The 27,700-nt window shown below is 40.9% G+C and overlaps 1 protein-coding gene across 1 annotated transcript in view; it reads left to right on the top strand.

Annotated features, from left to right (window-relative positions):
* The window catches only part of LOC107303320 (sodium channel protein type 5 subunit alpha), a 315,483-nt gene that overhangs the window by 283,491 nt on the left and 4,292 nt on the right, over window positions 1–27,700 (top strand). The window contains exons 22-26 of the mRNA XM_015832541.1: window positions 6,573–6,854; window positions 17,148–17,201; window positions 18,869–19,010; window positions 20,738–20,838; window positions 23,586–23,856. Of these exons, the coding sequence (XP_015688027.1) occupies window positions 6,573–6,854; window positions 17,148–17,201; window positions 18,869–19,010; window positions 20,738–20,838; window positions 23,586–23,856 (850 nt within the window). The remainder of the gene's footprint in view (window positions 1–6,572; window positions 6,855–17,147; window positions 17,202–18,868; window positions 19,011–20,737; window positions 20,839–23,585; window positions 23,857–27,700) is intronic.

Here is a 27,700-nt window from a genome sequence, read left to right as displayed (position 1 = left end):
CTCCTTGGAAAGTGATTAGGGAAATTCTGGATGTGAGGATGACACGGACTGCATGCCCTGATTACTTATTGTTTTACTTTTATTTGCATGATTGTGTATGATTGTATCTTGTACATGCGTCCTTAACTCTGCATGGTGCTCCCATTTGCAAATCACCTCTTTTAATTTTGAAACGTCTTGTAGTGTATTTGCAATAACGATGGGCTAGCAAAGATGGCCACTGGACAAATTTACTCTGTCAAGGACCAAAAATACATGTTTCCCTGCCATTGTCCTTACCTTGATTACCACTGCCTCCCAGTCATTTTTTAAACATGGGATCATTTCTCTTCAGAATTTTACTTTGGCTAATAAAATTTCTTTATTCTGTTTTTAATTCTGCCCAGTAACATAAGTTGCCTGAGCTGATGAAAAATAGAAATAACGAAATGGCAATAAATCAAACAATAATTACCATGGGGAAAAAAATTACAGGTAGTCCTTGACTTATGACCACACTTAAATTCACAAAATTTCTGTTGCTAAGTGAGACTGTTGTTAAGTGATTTTTGCCCCATTTGACGACCTTTCTTGCCACAGTTGTTAAGTGAATCAGTGCAGTTGTTAAATAAATAACACTATTGTTAAGTGAATCTGGCTTCCCCATTGTCAGAAGGTTGCAAAAGGGATCACATGACCCCGGGACACTGCGGCCGTCATAAATATGAGTCAGTTGCCAAGCATTTGAATTTTGATTACATGATCATGGACGCTGCAAGAGTCGTAAGTGTGAAAGATAGTCATAAGACACTTTTTTTAGTGCTGTTGTAACTTTGAATGGCTACTAAGTGAACTGTTGTAAGTCGAGGACTACCTGTACCATGTAAATACAAAACAGATGCCCTTCTAAGGCAGTGCAGGCAGAAATGAATGAAACAATTGAAATCTAAAATGCCTGGGGGTTAAAAGAAAAGAATGTACAGAAGTGGTAACAATGTAGGTGTCAGGCATTTGTGCATTCATTAAAAATGGCACCCACCCAATCAGTGAGGCCAGATCTATTCATGAAAGATTTCCCGGGCCAATATATATATATTACCAAATCTTCCTTTCTCTGCTGGTAAAATATTCTTTAGTGCAGAGACCGTTCTTGTAACTAGTCTCTCCAGGCTATCGTTAATATAAATATTTTCTCATGATGAGACATGATTGCTGATTGCTGATGAAGATGTAGCCATTGTGACGAATAATGCAAGGGACTTTGACAGGGCAGTCTTACAGAACAAGAATTTATCCATTCAAAGTTATCTTTTATTATTTAATCCAGGGGTTTCTGAACTTGGCAAGATTAAGCACGGCTGGTTGAGGAATTCTGGGAGTTGAAGTCCACAAGTCTTAAAGTTGCCAAGTTTGGAGACCCCTGGTTTAATCCATGGTATGTTTACCATGGCTGGGGATGGTGTTGCAAGATTTTGGTAAGGACATCGATGCCATGATGAGCATCTTCTGCAGAATTCAATACAAATGCTCCGGATTTAGCCATATGCAAGGTGATGTCAATATAATGCAATGATTGCCTCTCGCCAATGTTTTAATGCATTAACATGCATCTCAGCCCCCTCTTACCATGTTCCTAATTCATATTCTTCCTGCCAATAGTCACTATGCTGTCAATGTAAACTTGTTTGTTAGACTTATATCCAACTTTTCCTCAAGAGGTCAAGGTATTTTCCATAAGCTGCAACCTTGTGACATAGGCTGGCCTGAGATACCATGACTGATTCAAAACCACCTAGCAAAAATCTGAGACTTGGGGAGGGCTTGGATTGAGTTCTCCCTGTTCCTTATCCAACACTTTCTCCACTACAGCACATCGCCTTTTGGGGGAGATTATGGAGTGGTATCTCCATGGGGAATACAGGTAGTTCTCGACTTATGACTACAATTGAGTCCAAATTTCTGTTCCTAAATGAAACAGCTGTTAAGTGGTTTTGCCCCATTTTATGACCTTTCTTGATACATTTGTTAAGCGAATCACCGCAGTTGTTAAGTTATTAATGGTTGTTAACCTGGCTTCCCCAATGACTTTCCTACTGAGAAGGTCGCAAAGGGTGATCACATGGCCTTGGGACATTGCAACTATTATAAATATGAGTCAGCGTCCAAATTTTGATCATGTGACCATAGGGATGCTGCCATGGTTGTGAGGGTGAAAAGCAATCATAAGTCACTTTTTTCATTGCTGTCATAACTTTGAATGATTCCAAATGAATGGGTGTAAGTCAAGGGCTGCCTATTGACTGTACAATTCCTGTTTCTGGGGAAATAATTTTGCCCCACACAATTCTTCCTGATTCCCTCAAACCATTATTAAACAGACAACTTCCCATTCTGTGATAGAATGAATAACTTATAACAGGGGTCCCCAACCCCCGGTCCATGGACCGGCACTGGTCCACAGCATGCCAGAAACTGGGCCACGCTCACAAGCGAAGCGCCATCCACAGGATGCAGGCAGCACACAAACCAGGCCCCTTCCAGTCCACGGAGAAACCTCTTTCCACGGAACCGGTCCCTGATGCCCAAAAGTTTGGGGGCCACTGGCTTATAAGCTTTAAAATGAAGGATGTTGATGTTTTAAAGCAGCTTCCCTTTACTTACTTAGCTATCAGGCGGGTGTCAGCCTGCCCAGTAAATCAGACAGGAAACACATTTAGGTGAGCTAAACCTCCTTTATTGTAAAAGCTACGTTAACAGAATCTTGTAATCTGAAGGAACAAACTTGCCATCTTCCAATTTTAACTGCTTGCTCCATTAGGGGAAATCCTTTCTTGTTTTTTTTCCTCCAGCTGTTAATGGACTAGGGCAGGGGTAGGCAACCTCGGGTCTTTTATGACTCATGGACTTCAACTCCCAGAATTCCCGAGTCAGCTATGCTGACTCGGGAATTCTGGGAGTTGAAGTCCATGAGTCATAAAAGAGTCGAGGTTGCCTACCCCTGGACTAGGGGCTTTGGCCCCCTTCTCTAATTGTTTCCTAGGCATACAGGTAGTCCTTGACTTACAACCATTCATTTAGTGACCATTCCAACTTACAACAGCTCTGAAAACAGCTTATGACCGTTTTCACACTTACGACCCTTGCAGCATCCCCATGGTCACGTGATCAAAATTGTCAACTGGTTCGTATTTATGACCATTGCTGTGTCTCGGGGTCATGAGATCACCTTTTGCGACTTTCTGACAAGCAAAGTCAATGGGGAAGCCAGATTCACTTAACAACGGTGTTAGTAACTTAACAACTGCAGTGATTCACTCAAATGTGGCAAGAAAGGTCAAAACTCAATTAACAAATGTTTCACTTAGCAACATTGTGGTTGTAAGTTGGAAGATTACTTATATCTTCTCTTTCCTTAAGATCATCCATGCATTCCATTACAGTGGGTGAAGGCTGATTTGAACAAATGGAAAAATGTACAATAAACGTACAAAAATTGACAAGTAAATCCTCAATGTTCATTTCCTACACCGGTGTGATGTAGTGGTTAAATTGTTGTTCGGGGACAGCTACACTGAAGCTACAAGTCCAACTTCAATCTCAGATACTTACTGGTTAACTTTCACTCCTTCATTCAACCCGCACTCTGTTTCAGGGATATAAAATTGAAGGCAAAAATGCTGCATACACCACCCTGATTTCCTCGAGAAAAAAAGAATGTAAATCTTACAAACCAATATTATCTATGAAGTTTTCAAAAGAACTTCATAATATCAGTATTATGTGATTAAAGTATAATATACATTTAAAAAAAACACAGAGAGATGCACATGGTATATCGAAATAAATCAACTTGCCCAAAAGTCTACAACGGACTCATGAGATAAGATGTAACATTTCCTATAATTCGATTTACACTTGAAACAACGTGTTATTTCCTGAGATCAATACAGCTTAGCCTCCATTCCAGAAATCCAAGGAAGGTGAAGTAAAAGCTGATACGAAGATCAAAGATACAAATCACAAAGAGACATATTTGCACTTGATAAAAACAAAGAGGAGAAACATTACTGAGCTGGAAAGGTTGTCTAAGCCAATGAAAGTAACAATTGTGAGAAACGTCTCGAAACAACACAGCTCAGATCAGCTGAACACAAGGCAATTGCAGTTCCACCCTATATTTTTTTGTTTAGTCAACGTTGTCTTTTGCTGAATAGTATATAGAATCTTTAATGTTCTGTGTGTATAACTCCTCCCTTCTTTATACTTGAGATTGGTGATTGAAGACTTGAGTGATGTGTCTGTAATTTGTTGTATTGTCTGTTAGACTGCATGTCAATATTACTCAAATATTTCATGCTTCAGGTGATAATTCTTATCCTGCTAAAATATCCATCTTCACTGCTTCAGTACAATATTGCAAATGAGACTTTTCTTACCACAATGGTGTTGTCTTGCCTTGATTGATGTATGTTTCTTTGGTCTTAAGCCTTTCCAAAGTGGATCGGCCTCATTCCAATCTACATTCTTGGTCGTTTGACCATATCTTACATAATTCTGTCCTCAGCTATGCAGTATTATCTTTCCGTCTCTCATGAAATAATTTATATTGCTCATTGATCCTGCTGGGAAGATACAGGAAAGCAGAAATTTGTAGACATATGAAATTTATATGAAAACTTGAATAATGAAAGAATGTGTTCTAGTGATAAACCAAGGACTGAAAAAAAACAGTCCTCTGTTACAGTCTCAAAAATGTTCAACGTAGATGCTGGTTTGCATCATGACCATATCAGAAAACGAGGAAAAAATGGTGCAGATCAGATCAAGTCACCAAGCAGAAATTTTTGTCCTCTTATCCTAGTGGAGAGAGGGACACCTTCTTCTGCTATGTGAGTTAAACCAGGGGACTCCAAATTTGGCAATTTTAAGACTGGCTGAGGAATTCTGGAAGTTGAAGTCCACAAATATTAAAGTTACCAAGTCTGGAGATCCTGACTTACATTATTCAGTACCTGAATTGATTTGAAGGTAATGGCCCTCAATTTTCCAGAATTTCATTGTTTTACAGGTGTCTAATCAGGAGCTCCCATCCAAATTGTATTTTAGTTTTAAAGGTCATCAAAACTTGTATTACGGGATTGATTTCAATCAAACTAGTTGTGATGACGGGTTATAATAGTCAATGAATGGAAGTGATGTGTGCAAGTGTTTTGAACAAATGAACTTCCTGAGAATGTTTACACAGATGACCATGAATATAATTTGCAGCAATTCTCATAGCTATGTCCTAATAATCATGTCCACAGTAGCTTGAATATGCAGTTCATACATTACATTGTTCCATGTGAATGCATATTCAAACATGCTGGAATTGCTCGTATCTACAGTGTGTGTGCATGTTTGTACAAACTGGATGTGAGTTTCAAAAAGATTATATCTTGGATATATTTGTTAATTGGAAGAAAATCTCCCTTTCTCATTCTAGGCATATCTACTGGAGCCATAGGTATGCCAATGCATCTTAGAGCTTTGATAAACAATATTATATGAATTATTAATCAGAAAATAGGTTCCTATAAATATTAAACATGTAGTAAGACCTACACAATGGGCTCTGAGCTGGCAAAAGATATTTTATGACAATAACTATACATAAAATAATGCTCTTCTACATGCTTTTGATGGCCAAGATAAATTAGGGAGCAGGACACCACATTATAAAAACAACTTTGGTTCCAGAAACTGAATATTGCTTTAATGGCTCCATGTCAACGCAACAAAAGAGGCATTTCCACATTGTGCTTCAGCATCTGGGAATTTGTGAGTCTGACACTTATTTTCATATAGCTGCCAATGGAAGGGAGTCATATCTTGGTGAGAAGAGCTCAGCTATCAAAAGCAATGCTAAATAAACTAGATACAGGTAGTCCTCAGACTACAACTACAATTGAGCCCAACATTTCTGTTGCTAAGCGAGGCAGTTGTTAAGTGAATTTTGTTCCATTTTACGATTTTTCTTGCCACAGTTGTTAAATGAATCACTACCGTTATTAAGTTAGTAACACGGTTGTTAAGTGAATCTGGCTTCCCCCATTGACTTTGCTTGTCAGAAAGTCACAAACAGTGCAGCTGTCATAAATATGAGTCAGTTGCCAAGCGCCTGAAGCTTAATCAGGTGACCCTGAGGAAACTGCAACGGTTGTAAGTGAAAAATGATCACAAATCTCTTTTATTCAGTGCCGTTGTAATGTTGAACTGTCACTAAATGAACTGTTGTAAGTTGAGGACTACCTGTAGAATATCAATAAATTTTTATTAGACTAGTACAAAATCTTGGAGGGATAAGTTAGTTAATTCCCTGAGATGAATGAACTTGTAGAAAGTCCATTGGGCAAGTCTTTCTTAGTCTTTTCTAAAGACAGGAAACGAAAGGGACTTCCACACTTACATTTGCTACATAAGTTTATTTTTAAACTGCCTCTTTTTGGGTGTACAGTTTGAGTTAGGAAATGTCTAGCACAATCAGGTTCTAGGTGGGGTGATACAGCAGATCCATTGCAGTTAACTGAACGTTGTCTTCTCCTCCATCCAAGGTGGTGGTCAATGCCTTGGTAGGGGCCATCCCTTCCATCATGAACGTTCTGCTTGTCTGCCTGATTTTTTGGCTCATCTTCAGCATCATGGGAGTCAACTTATTTGCCGGAAAATTTGGGAAGTGCATTAACAAGACAGAAGGCGATGAGCCTTTGAACCACACAATTGTCAACAACAAGAGTGAGTGTCAAAGCATGAATGACACCGGAGAGTTATACTGGACCGTAGTGAAAGTCAACTTCGACAATGTCGGTGCGGGTTACTTGGCTCTGCTTCAAGTGGTGAGTTTAAATTTCATCTAGAAATGCCTCTTGACCGAGCAAATGTCCATTTGGTTTAATATGAAGTGTCAGATTAATTAAATTTAGATAAAAATCTGTTTTGGAGGGGGAAAAGCCCCATGGAAAAGGGGATCATAAGTGGTTTTAGTTTATTCAAGTATGCGCGATGTGGTAGCAAATGTCATATTGAAGGGTCGTTCCTACTAAAGTATTCTGCTACAATGGAAAAAAATGGCTCTGCTAAAATTATATCTCCCGTCCAGAGTTCCTTAATCTGTGTTTAATCTGACATGTGCACAAATAAGGCTCGATTCCTGTGCTCTCTGGTGGATGGATCTTCTATGTGCACATTGCATCTTTCATATTTTCAATTAAAGTTGCTCATTTAGCAGATCCTTAAAGTTTCTGCAATTAGCTATTGAGTACAATGTTAAATTTCTAGAGGGAGGATGTTTATTGCCTAGCCTTTTGTGAAGCGAGATATACTTCTCCAATATATTTGATGGTACATTGTATTTTTCATTGACTTAAGGAATGTATATGTTTCAGCACAGATCTGGTGCTTCCAGACATGTTGAAACTAGCTATACCAGTCCTACATATGGATAACTTCAGATAGGAAGGTCTGTGGTAGAATGTATATCGCAGGCTGACTCTGTTCAGTCCTAACTAGCTGGAGCCTTCTTTCTTTCCGAAGTTGGTAAAATGATCAACATTGTTGGGAGCAATATGCTGACTCTATAAACAGTTTAGAGAGGGCTGTAAAGCATTGTGAAGCGGTATATAAGTCTAAGTGCTATTGCTACTGCTAGTTGTGAAAACAGAGAAAAATGTCAGCAATTCACCTTCAAAGTCTGTTTGTAATGGTATAATCTAATTCCATTTTTCTCTTGGATAACTTTTATGTCCTTTAGAGATGAAGACAGAAAGGAACTGTTGAAGAGCAGACATTTATGTTAATCTGAATGTATGCATAGTTGTCTCGCATTTGTGGAATTCCCTGTTTATTTCAGGCTGTCTTGCCTATTTACCAGATTGCAAATGAGGTTCAGCGAGGATTGTCTCTGTAATTCCTTTCTTGCTGTGAAATAATTAAATCAGAAGATCTGTGTTTCCCTTCCTTAGTAATGAAGCAGTTGCATTTAAACTCTTCTATGCTTAATGAATATACAGTCCAGTTTCGCATTTCTTTGTTGAACGTTAAACTAGCAAATATCTCTCTTTTATATGGATAGTAGAGGAAAAAGAAGCCATTTTATGCTGTTTTTGCAGAACCCAACTTTCTGGTTCATTTAATAGGGCATGGCATAGATCTTTGTCATGATGCACCAAATATTTCTCAACAATGCACAATTTGAGAGCCAAATGTTTTTATCTGTTTGTTTGTTTTTTCTGCTTGCAATTAGTAATATTTAGACAGGGGCCTTAAAATAGCAAGTAGAATTCTGAAACAAAATAGGAGGCAAAATGCAATGTCCTTACTTCATTGGGCTTGTGCTGCGTCAGCAGATAATATTCTCATGAGAACTAAATCAAAATACTGGGTTGAAATCTTGATTTGCTAGAAAATATTACATGTCTCTTTTTACCCTTACTGGACCAAATGTCTTGAATTGGCCTAATCATGATCTGATGAGGGGCTAACAATGGAAAAAACAGACCTTACCGTGCCTTCATAGTATGCTCTTGATGACATGAAATTCCGAGCTATTTTCAATCTGGTTTATAAAGATCAGTGGCTAAATTACCCTATATGTAGATATATCATGAGAACCAGGACATCACATTAAACCCTAGTGTTATATATTTGTTCCGGCTTAGGATATTATAAATTACAGAATAACAGAGTTGGAAAGGTCTTCCAATCCAACCACATGATTGAGCAGGAGATCTTACACTATTCCAGACAAATGGCTGTCCAGTTTCTTCTTAAAAACTTCCAGTGTTGGCGCATTCACCGCTTCTGGAGGCATTGTTCCACTGGTTAATTGTTCTAACTGTCAGGAAGTTTCTCCTTAGTTCTAGGTTGCTTCTCTCCTTGATTAGTTTCCATCTGTTGCTTCTTGTCCTGCCTTCAGGCGCTTTGGAGAATAGCTTGACTCCCTCTTCTTTGTGGAAGCCCCTGAGATATTGGAAGACTGCTATCATGTCCCCCCTTGTCCTTCTCTTCGTTAAACTAGACATACCCAATTCCAGCAGCCGTTCCTCATATGCTTTAGCCTCCAGTCCCCTAATCATCTTTGTTGCTCTTCTCTGCACTCTTTCTAGAGTCTCAGCATCCAGCAGTACTGGATGCAGTATTCCAAGTGTGGCCTTACCAAGGCATTGTAAAGTGGTATTAATACTTCACGTGATCTTGACTTTATCCCTCTGTTAATGCAGCCTAGCACTGTGTTGGCTTTTTTGGCAGCTGCAGCACACTGCTGGCTCATATTTAAGTGATTGTTCACTAGAACTCCGAGGTCCCTAGTGGGAAGACCTTGGGGAGATCAACAAGCCAGCATTGATAATAGTTCCGTCATGTTTCTTCAACAACAAAACATCATCTAAGTAGACATCCGTGAAGAAAGAAGATGACTTAGTAAAGGCCCTTGTAATCAGTTCAAAAATCCTACTTCCTTGAAATTCATTGGTTTTCTTTTTATCTTCCAGCAATGCACACTTGAGTAGAATAGGTGTTGATTGTGCCTTCTGCAGTCTTAGAAGCCAGAGAATAGGCAATGAACAAAATTTCCTGTGGACACAGGAAGTTGACTCAGATTACCTTTCGACGGATATTTAGCCTAGCATTGTCAGCTTTGATCTGTGGCTGCTTACAGACCAGTTTTCCATTGCCTTGAGATCCCTTTGAATTGGAGATTAAATCTGCTTGCACGTAATTTGTCACTGAGCTATAGTCCCTTCCCAGAATAATACACTAACCCTCAGTGATGGGTGCAAAAAACCAAACACAGTTCATGAATTAGCTCTTTACTGTATCATCCAACATTTCATGGATGCAAATGAAGGTACGGGTTTAAAATTCCAGTTCTGTGCACCACTGCTTGAGCCTCCTACTCCCTATGCTTTTGTTGTCATCATTGGAGCCCCTTTTGCTGTCTGCAGATGCAAATTTCAAGCTTAGAATATAAAGCATAGAATCATAGGACTGGAAGGGACCTCAGAGATCTTCTAGTCCAACCCACTGCTCAAACTAGGAGATCTTATTATCCCAGTTAAATGGCTTTCCGTTCTATTTTTGAAAATCTCCAGTGATGGCGTTCTCACAACTCCAGGAGGCAAGCTATTTCATTGATTAATAGTTCTCATTGTCAGAACATTTCTCCCTACATTTAGATTGGATCTCTCTTTAATCTTGAATCTCTCTTTAAACTGAAGGTTTTGTTCTTAAATGGTTGTCCTCCATAAGTCAGAATGGCATGCTGTGAACTGCATTCATTCATTCATTCATTCATTCATTCATTCATTCATTCATTCATTCATTCATTCATTCAATCAATCAATCAATCAATCAGAATAGAAGGGACCTTGGAAGTCTTCTAGTCCAACTCTGCTCAAGCAGGATACCCTATAATTTGAATTAATTAAGATTAATTAATAATAATCCAAAGGAAATTCTGAATAAATGCAATTTCAAATATTGGGGTGAGATTAACTATATTTATTTACTTATATTTCTATTTCTTAACCACTCATCTCCGTCAGATATATACCAACCATACCCCATTGTTGCAGACAGGGAGGGAGAAAGAGGGACTCCCATATCCATCAACCCTTTATCCTCCATTGCAGCAGATGAGAAAAGACCATTTAGCACGACCTTTATTAGTTCTGGGGTAAAGAGGTTCAGATTATTAGATCGTGGATAATAAGCAGTGAGGTTAGAGACCCCAATAATCATGACTGCTTTGAAAGAGGTCGGTCCGTTTCCATATGTTTCATAAGACAGGAATTCTTATTTCTAGGTTGGTTCTCTCCTTGATAAATTTCCATCTCTTCTTGTCTTGCTCTCTGGAGCTTTGGAGAACAGGTGGACCTCTCGGTGACAAATATTGGAAGACTGCTATCAGGTCACTCCTAGTCCTTCTTTCCATTGCACCAGCCCCTTAATCATCTTTGTTGCTTCTCTGCACTTTTTCTAGAGTCTCAATGTCTTTTTAATATCACGGTGACCAAAATTGGATGCAGTATTTCAAGTGTGGTCTTACTAAAGCAGTATATAGCGGTACTAGTACTTCATGTGGTCTTGATGTTATCCCTCTGTTGATGCAGTCTAGGACTGCATCGGCCTTTTTTTTGCCAGCTGCAGCCCATTGCTGGCTCATATTTAAGTGATGGTCCACTAGGACTCCTGTGATTAGTTATTGTGATCAGTTACAATTACTGTAATCAAAGGGGAGCTTTTGATTCATCTGGTTCAGAACGGTTTATTCCTACGGATAACCACTTCAAACGGGGGTTTTCCCAGCCCTTCTGTGGAGTTTATTTTTTATCATGGTTTTTATCCCACTTTTATTTTTAGTTAACTCAAGGCATCCTACATACCTAATGCTTCCTATCTCCTATTTCTCCTACATCAATCTAAGTAGGTGACCAGAACTGATGTTTTATCTAGTTTCTCGCCCATCAGTTTAGCTGCTACACCCAAACTGGTTTCTGGAATTGTCAGGAATGGATTCTGAAATGTTTAGGTTTGCCCTAAATTGGTCTGACTGAAGAAATCAATATACTGTATTATCACAAGAGCAGATGAAGGTAGGCAAACTCATGAAGTCCCCATTTGGAGAGAGAAAAAAAGATCAACATTGCCTCCAATGTCACGTTTCCCTCTACCCGTTTCTCTTCTCCCAGTTTAATCTTCTCATGGCTGAGTTGTGGTTCAGTTTAATTTTCCTACAGTCTTGCTGGCTTTTCAGATAGAATTTCCAAGAACTGAGCTTTGCAACTTTGCTAACTACAAGTAGCTAGATAACTCACATGTTTGCTTGGGTAAATGACAGAGATAATATAATCCTCGTGAACAGAGAAAGAACCAAAACCAACCCTAGCTTTTCTTCTAATCTTTGGCACCTCCCCCAAGGCATAATCATTTTGACTACTAAGTATGATTTGATATCACGGCCCTGTTGTTTTATCAGCTGCATTCACTTTTTATTTTCATTGGCAATTGGCAACAGTTCAAGGATGTTTGCTGCATGTCTTCCTCTTCCTGAAAAAATATAATAATAATAATAATAATAATAATAGTAGTAGTAGTAGTAATAATAATAATAGTAATAATAATAATAGTAATAATAATAATAATAATAATAATAATAATAATAATAATAATAATGATGATAATAAATTGGAAGGGATCTTGGAGGTCATCTAGTGAAACCTTCCCCTACCAGTGATATCTGAAATCAGTTCAGTCTAAACTAACAGAGTTGGGAGGGACCTTGGAGGTCATCTAGTCCAACCCCCTGCTGAAGCAGGAGACCCTCTACCATTCCAGATAAATGGCTGTCCAGTCTCTTCTTGAAAACCTCCAGTGATGGAGCACCCACAATTTCTGGAGGCCAGTCGTTCCATTGTTTAATTGTTCTCACTTGTCAGGAAGTTTCTCCTTAATTCTTGGGTTGATTCTCTACTTGATTAATTTCCAACAATTGTGTCTTGTTCTGCCTTCTGTTGAATTCCCCTCTCTTATCAATATCAGCATTGGCTTCAATAGGACAGGGGTCTCACAAACTTGGCAATTTTAAGACTTGTGGACTTCAACTCCCAGAATTCCCCAGCCAGTATGAGGAATTCTGGTAGTTGAAGTCCGCAAGTCTTAAAGTTGCCAAGTTGGAACCCCCTGTAATAGGAGATAGTACAGTGGTGGCGAACCTGTGGCACGGGTGCCAGAGGCGGCACTCAGAGCCTTCTCTGTGGACACATGCGCCGTCGCCCCAGTCCTAGGCCTTCAGTTGGGTTTTATAAAACCTTTTCGCTTTAGGCCTCCCCCGCCGTGTACACACACACAAAAAGGTTCAATCAATCAGTCAATTTCAACTTCTCATGGAAAAAAAAGATCTTGCAAAGTTGGAATTGATTGATTGAACTTTTTAGTCCCACCCAGTCTATTGTTACCACCGCAGCCACGCCCACCCAATGGGCCACGCCCACCCAATGGGCCACACCCACCCGGCACCTGACGATGCATAAGTGGGTTTTGGGTTGCAGTTTGGGCACTCGGTCTCTAAAAGGTTCGCCATCACTGAGATAGTATTTACCTGGATGTTTTCCAAGAACTGCAGTACTGCAACACACACACCACTGAAGTTTTTGTCACCTCCAGATCGGGACTCTTAAGTGGCTCCTAATTCCCTGATATGTTTTTTTTCTCTCTCTCTCTCTCTCTCTCTCTCTCTCTCTCCCCGGCTTCATTTTTCATGCTCTCGTCACTTCTCCGCAAGGGTGTCTGGTGAAGAATTCCAGAACTCTTAAGGCAGCTTTAGATTATCTTGCCTTCTTCCCCTGGGTGGAAAGAGAGGGGAGCTTTTCTGCCCCCCCCCTCCCCATCAGCATCTTGGCATATCCGATCAATTCATGAGCCACAAAGACTTTTTTTTCTGAAATGATAAATGCCACATTTTTCCTCCATCTGGAATTCGACTCGAATAACACCCCCAGGATGAAAATGCCATGCAGAGATAGGCAAGACTGCTCACCCGTAGGAAAGCAGTGCAGGGGGAAAGACTGGGCACTTTTTGAAGAGTGTGTGTGTGTGTGTGTGTGTGTGTGTGTGTGTGTCACAGAACCCTTTTCTTCCGGAACAGAAGGAGGAATGGCTTTTACGTGAAACGATGTTGTAAGAAGCTCAGATTTCTATCCAGGGGGTTTACAGAAACATCAGGGGGGCAGAGGAAGAAATGATTAAACCACCTGCAGAAGGATCAATATGTAGGATTAGGTCATCATTTGCTTCAGAGAAACAACCCGTGAAAAAATTATCCGGTCTTCTAAGCTCCAGTTGCTTGGTTTTTTTTTCTTTGGATTTCCCCATTTCCCCAATATCAATATTTCCATAATGATCTTCCTTCCTCCCTCTCTCCCTCCTTCTCTCCCAATTTCCTCCCTCTCTCCCTCCCTCTCTCCCTGCTTCTTTCCTCCCTTTCTCCCTCCCTCCCTCCCTCCCTCCAGCTTTCTTCCTCCCTCCTTCTCTCCCTGCTTTTTTCCTCCCTCTCTTCCTGCTTTCTTCCTCCCTCCCTCCCTCCCAGCTTCCTTCCTCCATTCCTCCCTCCCTCCAAACTTCCTCCCTCCCTCCCTGCTTCCTTCCTCCTCCCTCCCTCTCCTTCCTTCTTTCCTTCTTTCCTTTCTCCCTCCCTCTTCTTCCTTCCTTCCCCCCTCTCTCTTCTTCCTTCCTTCTTTCCTTCCTTCCTCCTTTCCTCCCTCCCCTCTTCTTCCTTTCTTCCCTCCTCCCTCCCTCCCTTCCTCTCTCCCTCCATCTCCTTCCTTCTTTTCCTCCCTCTCCATCCTTCCTTCCCACCATCTCCTTCCTACCTTTCTTCCTTTCTTCCCTCCCTCCCTTCTCCCTCCCCTCTGCTTCCCTCCCCTTCTTTCNCCTTCCTCCCTCCCTCCCTCCCTCTTTTCTTCCTTCCTCTCTCCTCCCTCCCTCTCCATCCTTCCTTCCCTCCGTCTCCTTCCTTCCTTTCTCCCCTCCCTTCCCCCTCCCCTCTGCTTCCCTCCCCCCTTTTCCCCTCTCCCTCCCTCCCTCTCTTCCTTCCTCCCTCCGAACTTGTGGGTGCTCCATCCGTGGAGCTTTCAAGAGGCTGGCGGCCATGGGTCCAGAATCTTACAGGCTCTCCTGCTTAAGCAAGGGTTGGCCTAGAACAGCGGTTCTCAACCTATGGGTCGCGACCCCATTTGGGATCGATCAACCATTTCACGGGGGTCGCCAAGCAAGGCTGTCCGCCATTTTTTCCCCCTTTTCCGGTGGGTGCCTTACCTCCCTTGGGCTGGGCCAGCTGGTGGTCGGCCTGCTCCGTCTCTGCCGCTTGCCAGCTACGCCTCAGCCGGCGCAGGGGGCGGAACCACGCATGCGCGGTGCTCCCGGGCAGGGAAAGTCCTCGACTTACGACCGGTTGGGTAGCCCTCGACTTACGACCGGTTTAGCCCTCGACTTATGACCGGTTTAGTCCTCGACTTACGATCGGTTGGGGGTCGCGGCATTAAAAAGGTTGAGAACCACTGACCTAGAAGACCTCCACGGTGCCTTCCAACTCTTGTTGTTTTGTTACTGATCAGGTGGAGGATTTAAAGCATGAATGAAACAGTTATAAAATAATGAATTGGAACGTAATTCCAACCATTATTTCCATAGTTAGGGGTTTTCCATTGTCTCTCTTTATGGAGCCACTGACTTTTAATGGAGAGGGGGGGGAAAAGAAGGAAAACACTTTTTTCTCTCAAGGGATGCACATTTCTTGGGCTCAAGAGCAGAAATGAAGGAGAACATAACATATAAAAGCAAGGAGAGAAAGTTTTTACTTTTGTTTCTATTGCCAATCATACAAAGCTCCCCCCCTCCCCCGTGTCTATTATCAGATTACCAACACTTGCCCCCCCCCCAAAGATAAAGAATCCTAAAGGAATCCATTTCATGATTTCATTCCTCCCAAACCATTTTTGACTTTGAAGGTAATCTGTCATCTACAAACTCTTTGGGGTAAGTATTTCACATATGCTTAATTGGCTTTTATTCAGTGCTTTAAATAACAATGAATTCAAGTTTAATTTTGAGAATTGGCACCTTTTTTCCTTTTCATACAAAACAACAGCCGTTAGGGAATACATAGATAATTATTCTCTGATTTATCCTATTTTGGCCAGGTTCAAAAGTATTGGAATATATGCGAAGGTTTCATTTTTAGTAGCAATGCATTGGATGCTGTGATTTATCCTTGTTTGTAACAAATCGGTGCAGGTGCATTCTGACTAGATTGGCTGTAGATTTGTCTTCATTCTTATTTATTTATCTGTCTGGGCTTGATATATTGAGAGTACACAGTTTCACCCTTAATGTGGCATGTAAGGAAGAGAAGAGGTTAAATTTCGGTCCATGGTAGAAGGCTGACACCTTTTCACAGACTCAGAAGTAAACATACAATTACAATTATTTCGCGATGATGAAGGCAATATTTTAAATTATAGTACTGCTGGTTACCGTAATAGATATGGTTCTCTTATTCATTTACCCTTAGTGTTACACTGCAGCAAGCCTGTGTTTCAGCAAAGAATCATTAATAAAAAAAGCCAATTTTCTCAGTAGCTTCTGGTGTTCTAAATCCACTTTAAAGAAGTTGTATATTGTGAGTCTCATAAGAGACCCTAAAGGTACTTGGTCAAGAGCTGATCCACCTGGATAATTTCCTGTCTTCCCAGAAAGGAAGGGATCAATTTAGAGGAAGATGGGTGGGAGCTATTGGGGAAGGGGACAAAGGAATTGGTTCTTCTTCTTCTTCTTCTTCTTCTTCTTCTTCTTCTTCTTCTTCTTCTTCTTCTTCTTCTTCTTCTTCTTCTTCTTCTTCTTCTCCTTCTTCTTCTTCTTCTTCTTCTTCTTCTTCTTCTTCTTCTTCTTCTTCTTCTTCTTCTTCTCCTTCTCCTTCTCCTTCTCCTTCTCCTTCTTCTCCTTCTCCTTCTCCTCCTCCTCCTCTCTTCTTCTTCTTCTTCTTCTTCTTCTTCTTCTTCTTCTTCTTCTTCTTCTTCTTCTTCTTCTCCTTCTCCTTCTCCTTCTCCTTCTCCTTCTCCTTCTCCTCCTTCTCCTTCTCCTTCTCCTTCTCCTCCTCCTCCTCCTCCTCTCTTCTTCTTCTTCTTCTTCTTCTTCTTCTTCTTCTTCTTCTTCTTCTTTTCTTCTTCTTCTCCTCCTCCTCCTACTTCTTTCCCTTCCCCTCCCTCTCCTCTTTCCCCCTCCTCCATTTCTCCTCTCTCTCTCTCCTTCTCCTTTTCCTCCTCCTCTACCTCCCTCCTTCCTTTGTTCTATCTCTCTTCTTCTTTTCCTACTCCTCCTCCACCTCCACCCTCTTTCCCAGGCAATCTCATGTTTTAAATCATTGGAAAGTTCACACAGCCAACGTAGAATCTATCTCTAGGCTCTCGTGTTAGCCAGAATTCAGGGGACCATGTTACTATTTTATTAATCGCACTGAGAAATTTCCTCACCGCCACCAAACTGCAGATAAAGCACAAAGTAAGAAAGTCACGGCTGATTATCACAGCCTAAATCAAATGCATTGCTCTTCTCTCTCTCTCTCTTTTTCTTCCTAGGCAACTTTTAAAGGTTGGATGTCGATTATGTATGCAGCGGTAGATTCACGAGAGGTAAGCTCCTTTTGCCTAATGCTCACCTGCTGGCTTTGTTCTCTACAGCCTGCTCACTAACAATGGGTGCAACGTATGGGAAAAAAAATTTCCCTACATGTAAGGAATTAGCTGTCTTGACATTACCAGGTATACATAACAGCAGAATTGTCCACAGCAGAAGGAGGGACAACTGGCAAGGCCTGTCTTGTGGTGACTTGTGCATTCCCTTCCTTTACACATCTGTTTCATAACACAGCTGCAGGGCCTGGTGTGTATCGTAACACTGTGCCAGCTCAGACACCATGAAAGCATATTGCATGCCAGCAAAAAACAGTCTTGTCAGACCAGCTGGCTTGTTTTCAGTTAGTAAGTGCCAACTTCCAACCAACAACAAACCAAATGCAGTCTGTCACTATTGGCAATTTTTTTCCAGCAAGGAATAATTAAAACATTATTTTTTATTATAAAAAAATGTTGTTTTTACTTTAAAAAAATAAATCTGAGAATCAAGTTACAGGTATTCCTCAACATACAACCATTTGTTCAGTGACCATTCAAAGTTACAACAGCACTGAAAAAAAAAATTGACTTACAACTGGTCTTCATATTTACAACCACAAAGGTCTAGTTAACTCACAGTCAACACTGAATTGGCACTAGATAAGAATGAACAGAATTCAAGGAGAGCTGGACCTGGACCTCTGGTGACAACGTAAGGACTCCAGGCTGATTCCCCTCTTGACTCTGCCCTCAGCCTCTGCCTCTCCTTCCCCTACATCCCACACTTAACTTTTGAAGATATCCTGTTGGGGAAGGAGGGCAGATCTTCCCAGAGCTCTCAGCTGTGCAGATCACATTTGGGAAGCAAAATAGAATGGTCCGCCCCTGGCAATCTGGCAGTCTCGCAGAAGCGGCCGCCTTTATGGCATGACTGCGAGGAATTGTGGGCATCTTGAAAATGGTGGCCATTTTGGTATTGTGCCACACGGCCACCCAGATCACAGAGTGCTGCAGAATGCTGTGGAGCTTTTTGAAAGGTAAGTGTGCAATGGGTGATGGGCAGTAGGGAGGAGGCCCAAGCCCTATGGGGACACAGTGTGAGGAAGGGCTTGTGGGGACCCTGTGGGAGGGGGAAAAGGCCAGGGACCCAAGGGGAGGAAAGTAGTTTATAGGGTGTCTTGGGGTGGGGGAGACCTGGGGCAAGCTTACTGGAGTCTGCACTAAGCCTCCCCCATCCCTGAAGCATTGAGTGCTCCACTTAACAACCAGCATGTTTGCATGACAGCCACATCAGGAGAACAAGGAGTGTGGGGGTCATTAAATGAGGATATCTTGCTTAACGGCCATCACCACTTGCAACGGTAATGGGCAGACTCCATTACGGTCGTATGTTGAGGACTACCTCTATGAGGTAAACCTTAGGATTATGCTCACTAATTCTTCCTTCCTGAAGGTGTGCCAAAAAGTTTGTTCTCTTTTTTTTCGTAACAGTCAACTACAATCTCACATCAACGGGCTGAATTTTATTAGTTAAGCCAGCTATTGGTTTGGAAAGATGATCAGTGTCATCCAACCCCAACTGGGTTAGAGGAAAGATGGCTTAATTTAGAAGCGGTAATGATGGCGTTTTAGATCCTGACAGATCTTCATTCTGATCTTCTCTCATTTCCCATTTTCCTTCGCAGAGAGAAGAACAGCCTGTGTGGGAATATAACTTGTACATGTACCTCTACTTCGTGATCTTTATCATCTTCGGTTCTTTCTTCACCTTGAATCTCTTCATTGGTGTCATCATTGATAATTTCAATCAGCAAAAAAAGAAGATAAGTAGCTCTCTTTGAATCTTATTCGACAGCGGAGTAAGATTCTAGCTGTCGTTTTCTCTTTTTCAAACCGCGCACCCCACTGTACTGGTTTTGCCAAATATCTGCAGCGGAAAACGGTAACGAAGTTAATGAAAGTAAAACCACCTGCAATGTTATCTTGGTACTCACAGTTAATTGTTCCAGAAGGCACGTCAAATACTAGAAGCGACAAGTACCAAACAAACCACATGACTAACACATCAATCTTTGTTTCGGCTGGAAAGGATAGTGAGTCAGGAGGCCGCTGACACGGCAAGTTCTAGCTAGCTAGCTCACCAAACAAATGACAAGTGCTGGGACAAAATTTTCGTGTCAAAATGCCTTGAGTACCAAATTCGATGAGTTTTTAAAGCAGTTGAGTAACGAGATATGGCTGTATGATCAGCAGGGAAAGTCTATGCCCCAAAAGGCAATGTAGCGGCCACAATTGCAGGGTCAAGATCTTGATTGACACATGGAAAAGAAAGGTGGAGTTTTGATCATGCAATCGCTATCTTGACTTTTTTGACACCTTCTGACTGACATCCCTGCACATGCTTTGCAGATAGATGGGGCAACACTGAAGTACAGGTAATCTTCAACCTATGGCCACAATTGAGCCCCACATTTCTTTTGTTAAGTGAGACAGTTGCTAAGTGAGTTTTGCCTCACTTTACAACGTTTCCTGCCACAGTTGTTAAGTGAGTAACATGGTTGTTAAGTGAATCTGGCTTCTCCATTGATTTTGTTTGTCAGAAGGTGATTACGTGATCCCGGGACTCTGAGACCGTCATAAATATGAACCAGTTGCCAAGCGTCCGAATTTTAATCACGTGACCACAGAGATGCTGCAGTGATTATAAGTGTGGGAAATGGTCATAAGTCATTGTAACTTTGAGTGGTCATTGAATGAAAGGTTGCAAGTTGACACTTGAAAAAAGACAGCTTCTTTTTTTCCATCCAAATTAAATTAAGATGCACCAGGAAAAATCCACAATCTTCTATTTGCAATCAAATTTATTTATTTAGATTTCTATTTCACTTTTCACTGATGAACTCCCATCCCTTCTATTATTGTCCCCACTTTTCAAAATAAGTTGGGTTGACAGTGGGACTGGTTCAAAGTCTCCCAGGGAGTTTATTTTATTAATCAATGTATTAATTAGATGAGCAGTGCAGTGGCCTAGACTGCAGTGGTAGGCAACCTTGGCTCTTTTATGACTCGTGAACTTCAGCTCCCAGAAGTCCTGAACCAGCCATGCTGAGTTTGAAAGTTCAATCCTAAGCAACGGCAGATGTTTCTCCTCCTAGGATGCAAAGAAAAAATATCTACTGCAAACTCTGCATAGGTGCCAGGAAAGGCATCCGGCCAGTAAATGCTGAGCTCCATTCAGTTGCCCTGACTGGTAAAAAGATTTCAGGGTCGTAAAAAGAAAAAAATATATATTAATTAAATCTATTTACATGGCTACCTACTTACCATGAGACTCTTCTTCAGCTTCTATAGCTTGGAGAGACCAGAATTTAGCTCCTTGATCCGCACACCACAAATTTTAATCCTTATTAAGGTGCAATGAGTTATAGTAATATTACTGGGAATATATGAATGATGATGATAAGTAACAAATCTGTATACCTAAGGTTTTTTTGTCCCTTTGTTGTTGTTTTTTCCAAATCAAAATAACATCAATGGTATCTCCCTATACTTAGGTGGACAAGACATCTTCATGACTGAGGAACAGAAAAAATACTATAATGCCATGAAAAAATTAGGATCCAAGAAACCTCAGAAGCCCATCCCCCGTCCACTGGTGAGTCTTCCCAAGCTGGGACTAGGAGCTCTGGGCTGCATCTATCCAACTGGCCCCTAGGTGGCAGCAAAGGTGTATTTTTTTAAAAAAACACCAACTCTTCCTTTGCTGTCCACAGCTTTTTTTTTTTTTTCCAATTACTTGATATATATCCCTTCCTTTCTATAAAAGATCCCAGCCTCTGAAATCTTTAACAGTATGTAATGTGTACATGTATTTATTTTTTTTAGATTTTTGTTTATTTTATTCATTTTTATTTATTCATCAATATACCGACCCTCACACCTGCATGCCCTTTTTAAATTTTTTTTATCCCACCTTTGTTATTTTTATGAATAACTCAAATAAATAATTAAATATTTGTAGATGTTTTTATAAATAATTCAACATATATAAACCTTTCCTCCTGCTATTTTCCCCTCAGCAGCTCTGTGAGGTGGGTTGGGCTGAGGAAAAGCGACTGGCCCCAAGTCATCTAGCTAGCTTAATAATAATAATAATAATAGTAATAATAATAATAATAATAATAATAATAATAATAATAATAATAATAATAATAATAATAATAATAATAATAATAATAATAATAATAAAGTTGGAAGGGACCTTGGAGGTTATCTAGTCCAACCTCCTGCTCAGGCAGGAAACCCTATACCATTTCAGACAAATGGCTGTCCAGTCTCTTCTTAAAAACCTCCAGTGTTGGAGCATTCACCGCTTCTGGAGGCAGGTTGTTCCACTGGTTAATTGTTCTAACTGTCAGGAAGTTTCTCCTTAGTTCTAGGTTGCTTCTCTCCTTGATTAGTTTCCACCCGTTGCTTCTTGTCCTGCCTCCAGGCGCTTTGGAGAATAACTTGACTCCCTGTTCTTTATGGCAGCCCCTGAGATGTTGGAAGACTGCTATCATGTCCCCCCTCGTCCTTCTCTTCATTTCCTGCCTTAAGGCAAGACTAGAACTCCCCACCTCCTAGTGATTGGCCCAAATCACCCAGCTGATTTTCATGTCTAAAGCAAGACTACAACTCTCCATCCTCTGGTTTCAGGCCAGCACTTTAACCATTACCCCATATATGATTTGTTGGTCATAGTAAGTGTTTCTATAGACAGCTTGAAAATTAATTCTAGAAATAAGCCTGTGTATGTTAGCATAGTTGCAACTCAGTTTGTTCAAAAAAAATTGGAATATCATGGTATTCATAATATAGGAATTCCTCAACTTGTTGAGCCCAACATTTCTGTTGCTAAGTGAGATATTTGTTAAGTGAGTTTTGCCCCGTTTTATGCTCTTTCTTGCCACAGTGGTTAAATGAATCACTGCAGTTGTTCAGTTAGTGACACAGTCGTAAAGTGAAAGTAGCTTCTCCATTGACTCAGTCTATTAGAAGGTCGCAAAAGGTGATCACGTGATCCCTGGACACGGCAACCCACATAAATATGAATTAGTTGCCAAGCATCTGAAGTTTGATCACATGACCATGGGATGCTGCAATGGTCATAAATGTGAAAAATGGTCATAACTCATTTTTTTAGTGCCATTGTAACTTCAAACAGCCACGAAATGAACTATTGTAAGTCAAGGACTACCAGGATCAGAGAATTATGATCATGCTATTGTCATAAAACATGATAATCTTCTTTCCAGTGGGCCTAACTAGACCTATTTCCCATTTTCTTATAATGGATATTAAAGGGATTAATGCCATTAATGCTCAATATCTGACTTATCCAACAGAGCTTGTAAGTTCTCGTGCAGACCTTCCTGCTTCCCTTAATGACATGATTGCTGTCATTTGACTCCAGTTTGCTGTCAAAATGGGAATGGTATACTAAAGAAAAGAATTCAGCTGAATGCCACTTTTGGTGATTCTTGGATGGATGGATGGATGGATGGATCGATGGATCGATGGATGGATTCATGTGAATCTATGCTTCTGGCAGTAGTGCGAAAATGGTTTAGTTTGGTGTTTAATTCTGGCAGTAGTGCGAAAATGGTTTAGTTTGGTGTTTCTTAGTTTCCAGCTCAATAAAGATAGATAGATAGATAGATAGATAGATAGATAGATAGATAGATAGATAGATAGATAGATAGATAGATAGATAGATAGATAGATAGATAGATAGATAGATAGATAGATAGATAAAACACACACACACACAAACACACACATGCACGCATACACATATACATACATATACATATATATATGGTCTACCAATGTGTGATAGATAGATAGATAGATAGATAGATAGATAGATAGATAGATAGATAGATAGATAGATAGATGGATGGATGGATGGATGGATGGATGGATGGATGGATGGATGGATGGATGGATGGATGGAAACTAAGAAAAGTTAAGTTAAATTATACTGTCCAAGCAGTATAAATTATACTGTCCAAGCAGCTTGTTGCCATCAAGAGTTGACCTAGCTTTTGGTATCACAGTCCAACCTACTTTTACAATATTTACGATGTGAAAAATATTCTTGTACACCCAACCACGAAAAAGCTTAGTCCAACTCAAATGTCGTCATTTTCATTTCACACTTGACTAGATTCAAACTTATACCATAGGGCAAGATTCTCCAGACTTGGCAACTTTAAGATTTGTGGGCTTCAACTCCCAGAATTCCTCAGCCAGCATGGGAGCTGAAGTCCACAAGTCTTAAGGTTGCCAAGTTTGGAGAGCCCTGCCATGGTGTGACTTAACTCCTGTAAGTTACTAATATCTCTTTCATGTCTCCAGAACAAGTATCAAGGTTTCATCTTTGACGTTGTCTTGAACCAAGCCTTTGATGTTTGCATCATGCTTCTGATCTGCCTAAACATGGTGACCATGATGGTGGAGACCGATGACCAGAGTCCGGAAAAAGTGAACATCCTCTACAGAATCAATATGGTTTTCGTTGCGATCTTCACTGCAGAGTGTATTTTCAAAATGACAGCTCTGAGGCACTACTATTTCACGAATGGATGGAACATATTTGATTTTGTAGTCGTGATTCTATCAATTGTCGGTAGGTCGGTCTATACAAATCTGTCTGGTTTCATTTGCAGAACTCTTGCAATTTTTTTTTTCATGTGCATGTTCATTCTGTCCCGTTTTCCCATCAGTTTGCAAAATAATTATAATCACCGTAATAACATTAATATTATTAATAATAATGTGCACATGAAGGTTACATGAATTTTCATTTGCATCTGTGTGAATGAAATATGAAATGGTTAATATGCATTTTACACTTTCTTGCAACAATTTTCTCAAAAATATGCCATTAATGTATGCCTTTCATATTCAATTTACTCTGATATACATCTTTGTACATATTTTAGCTGAAAGGTTGCAATGAAAAAATTCAGAGAAGAGCCAAAAGTAAAGAATTGTTTCCCATTTTTTTCATCAGATTGAGGATATTTGAATTCTATTAGTTCATATTTAAATGCTCCCCTGTCTTTAGATCAAACCCAACTAGTAGAGATGTTAATGGTTTATCTAGATTTATTGGGGTGAGACTTGCCCCAATCTTGGCAACTTTAAGACATGTGGACTTTAATTCCCAGAAGGACTGGGGGTGATATAATATCAGTGTTCCAATATCTAATGGGCTAGCACAAAAAAGAGGGAGTCAGGCTACTCTCCAAAGCACCTGAAGGCAGGACAAGAAGCAATTTATGGAAACTAATCAAGGAGAGAAGCAACCTAGAACTAAGGAAGAATTTCCTGATAGTGAGAACAATTAATCAGTGGAATGACTTGCCTCCAGAAGTTATGGATGCTCCATCACTGGAGGCTTTTAAAAAGAGACTGGACAGCTGTTTCCTGCTTGAGCAGGGAGTTGGACTAGATGACCTCCAAGGTCCCTTCCAACGCTGTTATTCTATTATTCCCAGCCACCCGTGCTGAACGGGGAATTCTGGGAATTGAAGTCCATATGTCTTAAAATTGCAAAGATTGGAAACCCCTTATCATTCTAGACCATCAGCACAAACGTAGTTACATCAATATACAATTTACACAATGTTGGTCATAATTTATGGTATTTGGCCTGCTGACCCTGAACATCTCTGGTTCATCTAGATAACCACTTGTAACTATCAGACACAACCCTCAATTTGGAAATTTCCCAAAAGATAAAAAGTATCTATCTTCAAACAGACACTAAGCAAACAAGTTGTAAATCAGGGATTATCTGTTTCATGACTTTTTTTGACCAAATTAGAATTATTACTGTATTTATGGAATTGTAAGGACTTCCCTATTCCCCACTAATAGAGGAATATCTCTATTTATTTAACACGTGTATGTGTTACTGTCAATGTGTGAAATTAGACATTTTATAGAATGCCTAGGAAATCTATAGAATGCCAAAAATAGGACATCAAGATATGAAGCACTTAATATTTCGCACATTTCCTAGCCTTTCTACACAACGCCAAAAGGGAAACCAGCAAAGTGTAAAATACTCCTGCTAAAATGCCATTGGAGCCTTTCTTATTGCAACAAGTAGGTCAATACAGGTGTTTTCTCTCGGTTTTTTTCTTTTAAATAAGAAAGTCCTGTACATTGTTTTGCAGTTCTTCTTTCATTTTCATATATGTCTCTACAATAAAGGATTAGGGTTAGCCTAAATCTAATCCCAACCCTAACCCTAGCCCGAACCATAGCCCTAACAGTAGCTCTAACTTTAACCCCAGCCCTAACCTTAGCACTAACCCTTACCCCAACCTTAACCCTAATTCTAGCCCTAACCCTCGCTCTAACCCTAGCCCTAATCCTAACCCTAGCCCTAATCCTAATCCTAGCCTTAACCCTAGCCCTAATTGTAAACCCTAACCGTAACCCTAACCCTAGCCCCAACTGTAAACCCTAACCGTAACCCTAACCCTAGCCCTAGCCCTAATCCTAACCCTAGCCTTAACTGTAAACCCTAACTGTAACCTAATCGTAACCCTAACCCTAGTCCTAATCCTAACCCTAGCCTTAACCCTAGCCCTAACTGTAAACCCTAACTGTAACCTAATCGTAACCCTAACCCTAACCTTAGCCCTAATCCTAACCCTAGCCTTAACCCTAGCCCTAACTGTAAACCCTAACTGTAACCTAACCGTAACCCTAGCCCTAATCCTAACCCTAGCCGTAACCCTAGCCCTAACTGTAAACCCTAACCATAACCCTAACTTGAGCCCTAGCCCTATTCCTAATCGTAGCACTAACCCTAACTCCAACCCTAATCCTTTTTATGACTCTTTTCATCCTTTGCCTTGTTCCCTTGAAGCCATTAATCAAGATGATGCTCTAGAACAGACATGTCAAACTCGCGACATCACATGACGTCGTGCAACGTATCGGGATAGTTTTGCCATTGCCGGCAATGGGGTGGGCCTGGTTTCTGTGTGACGCATCCGACCCGTGGGCCGGCAGTTTGACACCCCTGCTCTAGAACATGAGTGGGAGAGGACTTTCATGTCCTGCTTGTAGAGGCTTCTTGTTGACCAGCGGTCAAGAAGCTGGACAAAATGGATTTATTACTCTCAGAGCAATTAGTCTCCTCTTACTCAGGTTACACAGCTTAATGAGGAATATCGGCCTTTGTGTACTAAGAATTATTTATTTGTTTGTTTATAATATTTGTATGATGTTTTGGTCTAAGCAATTATAACTGGTACAATAAAAGAATCCATAAGTCATTATAGTATATATCGTACATTATGGAAACATTAAGAATGTAATAGAGTATTCCTTGACATATGACTGTAATGGAACCTGCTCATTATGGTCACATGTCAGGATGGCCGTTAAATAAGACAGCCTTGCTTAATGACTCCCCCACCTCCCGGTCTTCCTGATGTAGCCGTTAAATGAACACGCAGGTTGTTAAGCAAAGCATGGGGTGCCTTGAGGGTGGGCAGGCCTTGGGAAGTTTAGCGCAGGCCCAGGCTTGCCTGCCCCAGGCTCCAGCTCCATCCTCTTGGATCCCCACCGGCCTTTTTCCTCCCACTGGATCCCTGCTGGCCTCTCCCTCCCCCACTGAAAGGGCGAATGGCCACAAGGGCTCTGCAGTGGCCATACCTTTGGGGATTGGGTCATAAGGAGCCCTGGTGGCACAGTGGTTAGAATGCAGTATTGCAGGCTAATTCTGCCGACTGCCAGCAGCTTATCGGCTCAGTCTGGATTTCAATCCTGACAGGGCTCCAGGTTGACTCAGCCTTCCGTCCTTCTGAAGTCGGTAAATTGACCACCCAGATAGTTGGGGTCCATATGCTGACTCTGTAAAACATTATGGAGAGGGTATATTTTTAAGAAGAGACTGGACAACCGTTTGTCTGAAATGGTATAGGGTTTCCTGCCTGAGCAGGGGGTTGGACTAGATGACCTCCAAGGTCCCTTCCAACTCTATTATTGTTATTGTTATTATTATTGTTGTTGTTGTTATTATTATCTGCTATTGTTATAAGTTGCTTTTGGGGGGGATCCACTGTAACTCAGAATGGCTATTAAGTGACTGCTCATTAAATGAGGACTGTCTTGTAACTATAACCGAGTGGAGACCTGAGGACCGGAGCGCCCACAAGCTTGTAAATAGCGTGTGCGTGCTCCCCTAACCTGATATGGTCCTCTGCTCCCGCCATATCTGCCTCTCCCACTGACCGTACTGATTCTTCCCTCCTCCTTCACTCTCCTACCCTCTCCCCCCACCTTTGCTCCCTCGCTACCCCCAGACATGGCTGGTCCTGACCTAAGGGGAACCTCCCCCCTCCCACCCACCCTGGATCCCCCTAAAAAATTTTTAAAACACCCCTCTAAAAACGATCTCAGCTTGAATAATTTAGAAGTTTTTTTGTCCGTAACTACCGCATGCC

This window comes from Protobothrops mucrosquamatus, unplaced genomic scaffold (assembly GCF_001527695.2).
Source record: "Protobothrops mucrosquamatus isolate PMUCROS unplaced genomic scaffold, P.Mucros_1.0 scaffold5, whole genome shotgun sequence".
Lineage (NCBI taxonomy): Eukaryota > Metazoa > Chordata > Lepidosauria > Squamata > Viperidae > Protobothrops > Protobothrops mucrosquamatus.
The sequence above is the reverse complement of the archived record's forward strand: the minus strand, read 5'-3'. Positions and strand labels throughout refer to the sequence as shown.